Here is a 5,805-nt window from a genome sequence, read left to right on the forward strand (position 1 = left end):
TTATCAGCCCATAACGAGTTGTGATGAGTGAAAAACTGAGACTCCTGTGGTACATATCTCTTGTGATCTTTCAGGAAGATTGTCATAGCAAAATTGGAAATGAACTGTTGAATCAAATTTGTTCTATCGAGACAGTCCAAACAGTTTGTTCTGAACACACCAGATTGTTCACTCAACACCTTTCCGGATGAAACTTCGTAACTGAAATAACCAAACTCGTATAGTGATTCCTTAATCAAGTTATAAATCTTTGTTGCCGATGAGAATCCCTTGTCAGATGTTTCCCTATGGAAATCGAAATCAGTCATGTATAGATCTGAGGTACCATCATCAATCATACGTTTGACATGGCTTCTATATCTCTGCGACAAGGGTAATTCAGAAGATTTTGTACTCAAGAGGTTAACAATGTTGATAGCGTTGTACTCCTCCAAGAGTCGTTTAAAGTGTGTTACAAAGACTGGATGGGTAGCCTCTTCCGATCTTGTGATTTGAACCTTTGGGTTGATCAGCGCTGTATCCTGTTCCCAAAACACAGGTATACTACCACGAATCTGGGTATAAGAATAACAGATCTTCTTGGAGAACAAAATCACCTCGGTTTCAACAAAGTTTGCCACGTAACCTTCATCATCAACACCTCTTGAATTAAATCTTGTTCCGGCTCTTTTCCAGCTCTGTCTTGAAATGATTGTCATTGCATATTTGTCATGTTCCACTGAAGTTTGAACGGTTTTAGCAAACCCACGAATCACAGTAGTTAGAAATCCTTCATCGTCCAATTTCTCCTTTAGTTGTTGGTCCAATCTGTTTCTGAATTCAACCATCTCTTGTAACATGAACGAGTTCCACATATACTCCTCTTTGTACTTATCCATGCTCAGTGAGTGGCTGCCAACACCTCTGGCTTGCAATGAGCTTGTCAAGTCAAAATCGGAACTGTAGTAGAACCCTCCAGATGACAACAGCTTTCTCAAATCCTGGCATGGATGTTTGACGTATTGTCCATTTGACCCGGAACCGTATTCACCAGGGGTGCTGTCCTGTTCCGGCATGATTGGAAACCCGTTGCTATCCAACTCGACATAATCCCAGGTGCCATTGTTTACCGAGTAGAAATCCACACTATGGATCTTGTTGATGCTCTCGTGGGGCACAGGCATCGCAACACGGGTAGAGCCATTAATACAGCATATGAACGTGTCACCATTGACCTCTATGAATCCTAAGAACCCACCAATCTCTCGATCCGTCAGCTTTTTGTAGTGTTTGAGCTCGATATCACCCTTCGGCAAGAATTCAATAGCACAGCGGCTCTCCTTGTTCTTAGTTTCAAAATGGCGGAAGACGAGCACCGTTTCCCTAGACACCAGCGCCAAGGTACGTGGATTCTCCTTCACCAAAAGTTTCATTGTTTTTGAGTAGGAGTTGACCGATCTGTCTTATCGTCTCTATCTGTTGGCGTGATTTGTTGTTGTTGATGTAGTGTACGTTTTTTGTTTGTTTGTTTGTGGCTGTTGGTGCCGCCGAAATCACCGCCATCTGTGTTCGTTTTGCGCTCGGTTGCGGAAAGAGCAGCGCACAAACGACACAGCACGGCGGTGGGCAGGATGTAAAACGAGTTCGCGGAAATGGATGTCTGGGTTAACCCGTGCCGCAGTGGTCTATACTGGGGTTGATATTATTGTACCAGCCAATGGTTACTTCATTTTGTTGGGAAGCCCTGTTGGCGATGGATTACATTAGAGATTTGATGTTCTCTACGTGAATATCTGATAATAAGGGGGAATTTTTTTCTTCTAAATTGGGGTGAATAATGGAAACATCATCTTTTTAGAATGACTAGTTGAAATACCTTTTTTTCTCACAAAACATGTAAAACAAAAATTGAGTAACTAACTCCTTCCAGTTCTTACTTTAGAATCTGACAAATGCATCCCGAAACTACTGCGACTACTGCCTAAATTCGCTTGCTAATAAAACCACAGATTACTAATTCAAAAGCAATGATAAGTCACATCCAGATTCACAATCATTCACCAAGCAACAATAAGCAACGCGGGAAGGGGAAAACTGACACATAAAAAACGAGAAAAGCGCCAACGCGCACGCACCGCCTTCTTTTCTTCCTACCCCGCGACTGCATCGTGGTGTTTGGATGTAATTCTCACGCCTCTGGTCATTTCGTCATTCCGCCAACTTGCTTGGATTAATTACACTTCCTAATTGGGAAACATGTAAACACCGGCTTTCCTCGTAGCTTCTTTGCCTGTGTTAGGAAATATGCAGGACGCGGTTAGTCCTTTTATTGGGTCTTTGGATCAGAAATTTTTCATCTCCCTCCTTCAAAGTGCATTTCTGGTTAGTACCAGCTGGCTTGCCTTTTGCTGTTAAAAGGGGCACAGGAAGTTGATGCAACGAAGGGCGTTTATCCAAACTCTGCAGAGGTTTCCATTTTCCTTGTAGTCATTGTGATTGATTTGATCAACGCGGAGAAGAGAATAGCGGAGAAGGTAATTGGCTTTGGACAGCATAGGACAGAGGAGAAAAGAAACTCGAAGGTTGTGTGTAGGTCATAACAGTTTAACGGCTCTGCGGACATCATTCTATTAGGGGAATACCATCGTGAGTGCTTGGACAGGGGGACTCTTGGGAAAAGGCATAGCAGATTGAGGGAGTTTGTCGTGGGCTCGAGCTCAAAGGACAACGGGAAAAGGCAGTGGACCAGTTTAGGAGGGGATCGCCAGTTGTATCACCGCGTCATAGATTTTAATTTGCTATACGTATCACACAGGTCATTTCATTTGAACTGCAGATAGCTCGGTCGACATACCTCTCGATCCGTACAGTTCTACTTACAAAGACTGCTTTCCAACATTTCGGAAGTATAAGTGGCTGTTGTTCCCACCTCTCACTTTCTCACGGCTTTTAATTTATAATCTGAAAGTTATGAAGAGAAAATATAATACTATGGAGCTTCCACCGTCGCCGGAATCTTCAGGATACGAGGAAGAAGAGAACCTGGTAATAAACCACAACAGAAGAAAACGGTCACGGGACCAGAGAATCAACCACGATTTTAACGACCTGGTTGAAGATTCCCTGTTAGACTTTGTCCAACGTGATGGAGAAACTGTGAGAAGAAAATTTAGGTCTCACGGTAAGCCGCTAGTGCTGGTATTCTTTGGCATTATGAATGGATACCTTGATGATATTAACGAGAATTACGAATCCTTGGTGAAGCATTACGATGCCAATATTATAGGTATATCCTCAAACGTCTCCGAAAACAGCTACAGATTTCCTTTGATCAACAGTACAATGGCTATGAGGAATTTCAACGTACTGGACCCTGTGGGAGGTGGAGTTTATCCAAGAGATGTGATGTTCGTCTTTGACAGATTTGGGAAACAGAAATTGGAGATTCCAATAAAGCATATGAATAGGTTTGTATTCAACGAGTCAATAAGCAATGTGTTGGCTGAAGCACTCGAACATGTTACGAATGAAATGGTGTACAATTATTGATTCAATATCTAACGGGAAGTTTCATGCATAATAACCAGTGGCCAGCTTGCAATCTTGTGTTAACTAGGGTAAAAAATTTCATTAGCATTCATTTCGTATGATTTAAAATCTCTGTAATGTTTTAGCTATGTAGAATCTGGATCTCCCTTTCAAAGATGTCTTATCTTGGTGTTTTGCTTTGCGTAGCTTCCATTTTCGGTGACTTTTCATCAATTCCACAACTCTTGACAGACATGTAGATGTCAATCTCGGAGTGACTAGTTCACTGACTCGGTGACTCCAAAACAATATCAGATTTCTCATAATCAGTAGTGTACGTCTTGTTAGTACTATGGCTGTTCTTCTTTTGCTCCACGATTCATGCCTAACCAGTTGTTTATGAGCAACTTAGCATGATATAATTACATAGATCTTAAGTTGCCTAGCTGCTAAGATTTTGATCATTCCTTCTGTAAAATAACTAATAAGACCTTTCTCTTCTTTCCTGCCAATCTCTACAACCTGGGCCATACAGAGGGTCGTTAAACACACTCAATGATTCTGCTCAACAATCATCACCTCCATCAACAGCCGTTGAGTGGTATGCACTCGATGTATGTGTGTTGTTCCTACCATGCTGTATCCAAATGAACGTACTTCCCTCTTCTTCAGTTTCACCTCTTCTACCACGCCTGTTTAGATAGTTATAGACAACAGTGAGGAAGTCTGAGCCTTGAGATCTCCAAGGTTGAAGTCTCAAGCCACAGAGCAGCTCACTAAATTGTCAGCAACTACCTGAACAGTATAGTAGAGACAGTGCCAGTCTACAACTACAAATGGTGAGCCAATCCCAGTGGATACCGCACAACTGCATCTGTACGTAATCCCTCCAGGATGGCTCGGACTGATATACACGAACAATATCTAACTATCTAACTCCAGCCACTTCAGTAGTCAATGGTGTCATCTTTGAGCTCAGCCTTTCATCACCAATGGTAGTCATGTCAACCATACTTTAGTCCAGACGGATGTAATCTGAAGGAGGTGGGACAGACTTGCTTCAGATAGTTTTCATCCTGGACGGACCTCGTATGCTTGACCAAGCTTCCAATCATGATGCTGTAGCATGAGAACTCATTATAGGTACCAAGGACTCCATCTTCAGCACTGCTTCGAGGTCCATCTTCCATCATCAACAGCAGTCATGACGACCACACTTGAGTTCAGACCGAGGTCGTCTAAAGGAAGCTGGACAGACTTCCTTCAGACAATCTTCAACCTGGACAGATCTCGTGTGATTGTCAATCTCGCAGTCGACAACTTCTGAGGACTCGCAGTCGTTACCCAAGACTCCATCTTCAGCACTGCTTCGAGGTCATCTTCCATCACCAGCAGCGGTTAAGACAACCACACTCGAGTCTAGCTAAAGGCTATCTGAAGAGAGCTGGACAGACTTTCCTGAGACAACCTTTTTCTTAGACCAGCCTCGTATGGTTAACTGAACATACAATAGTAATGCTGTATCATCAACCCGAAATCTGAGCGCAGCACAGCTGTACTTCTTCAGCGTCACACGTTGTGAGAAACATCAAGACGATACCACATCAAGAGTGTCAAACCTCTGTCCAAACTCCCCAGTTAGTAGAGCGCTCACCATCTGTAGACATTGTACCTTATACATCTTGTTGAAAATCAGTGATCTGGTAAAAGCCAATCATCCAAGACAGTGACCATACAAAGCAAGTTGACCAAACCTGCTTTGCCCTGCCGTTGCTCAATAGTCTTCACATATTCCCAGCAGTGATGCTGTACTAGGCAGTACACCCTAAGACGTGTCAAGGTGATAGCCTTGAAGGAGGTGGACAGACTCCAACAAGGCCATCAGCCTTTGTTCCCATCTCTGGGGATTTGTGGGGATTTGTGGGAAAGAGTGAAATGAACTGAAGAACAATTTTTGAGGATTCAGAGCTAATTAAATATTCAAGACAGTGCTTTTGTGCACTTTCCATCTAAACGCGTTATCTTGATGGTTACTGGGGTTTTGTGAAATATGCAACGCACTCTGCATGAAGGCAGAATGCACGAGTTTGAGTTAAATTGTACTGGAGATATAGCTGTTCACCATACAATCCGTCTCTTTTTGTACTGAAAGATTATCAACTATTAGCTCACTTCATGCGTCTCATCATGCACTTCATCATGTTTATCTGCTATTGTTTCCATAGTGAATAAGCCTTTGTATGACATGCAACCGTTTTGATGGATGTATAGAGTTCTAACTTACATAGCCTAAGATTA

General features: G+C 42.6%; 3 protein-coding genes across 3 annotated transcripts in view; 2 read left to right on the forward strand and 1 right to left on the reverse strand.

Moving 5' to 3' along the window:
• Window positions 1–1,412, reverse strand: part of INP53 (phosphatidylinositol-3-/phosphoinositide 5-phosphatase INP53) — a gene marked incomplete at both ends in the record, with an annotated part of 3,410 nt that extends 1,998 nt beyond the window's left edge. The window contains one exon of the mRNA XM_020213712.1: window positions 161–1,412. Coding sequence (XP_020070435.1) covers window positions 161–1,412 — 1,252 coding nt within the window. The remainder of the gene's footprint in view (window positions 1–160) is intronic.
• Window positions 1,413–2,764: 1,352 nt separating this feature from the next.
• Window positions 2,765–3,812, forward strand: CYBJADRAFT_92958 (uncharacterized protein). The gene has a single exon (XM_020218018.1). It carries the CDS (start codon window positions 2,950–2,952, stop codon window positions 3,526–3,528), a length of 579 nt encoding a protein of 192 aa, XP_020070436.1. The 5' UTR covers window positions 2,765–2,949; the 3' UTR covers window positions 3,529–3,812.
• A 1,209-nt stretch (window positions 3,813–5,021) lies between these two features.
• Window positions 5,022–5,237, forward strand: CYBJADRAFT_167958 (uncharacterized protein; the record flags this gene model as incomplete). The annotated part of the gene is made up of 1 exon (XM_020215155.1): window positions 5,022–5,237. A coding segment is annotated over one exon (216 nt), but the record flags the coding sequence as incomplete, so codon positions are not given.
• Window positions 5,238–5,805: the final 568 nt, after the last annotated feature.

This window comes from Cyberlindnera jadinii (assembly GCF_001661405.1).
Source record: "Cyberlindnera jadinii NRRL Y-1542 unplaced genomic scaffold CYBJAscaffold_7, whole genome shotgun sequence".
Lineage (NCBI taxonomy): Eukaryota > Fungi > Ascomycota > Saccharomycetes > Phaffomycetales > Wickerhamomycetaceae > Williopsis > Williopsis jadinii.

What these genes read in the sequence shown, in the direction of transcription:
- CYBJADRAFT_92958 (XM_020218018.1), top strand. Translation starts at nt 2,950, where the DNA reads ATGAAGAGAAAATATAATACTATGGAGCTTCCACCGTCGCCGGAATCT.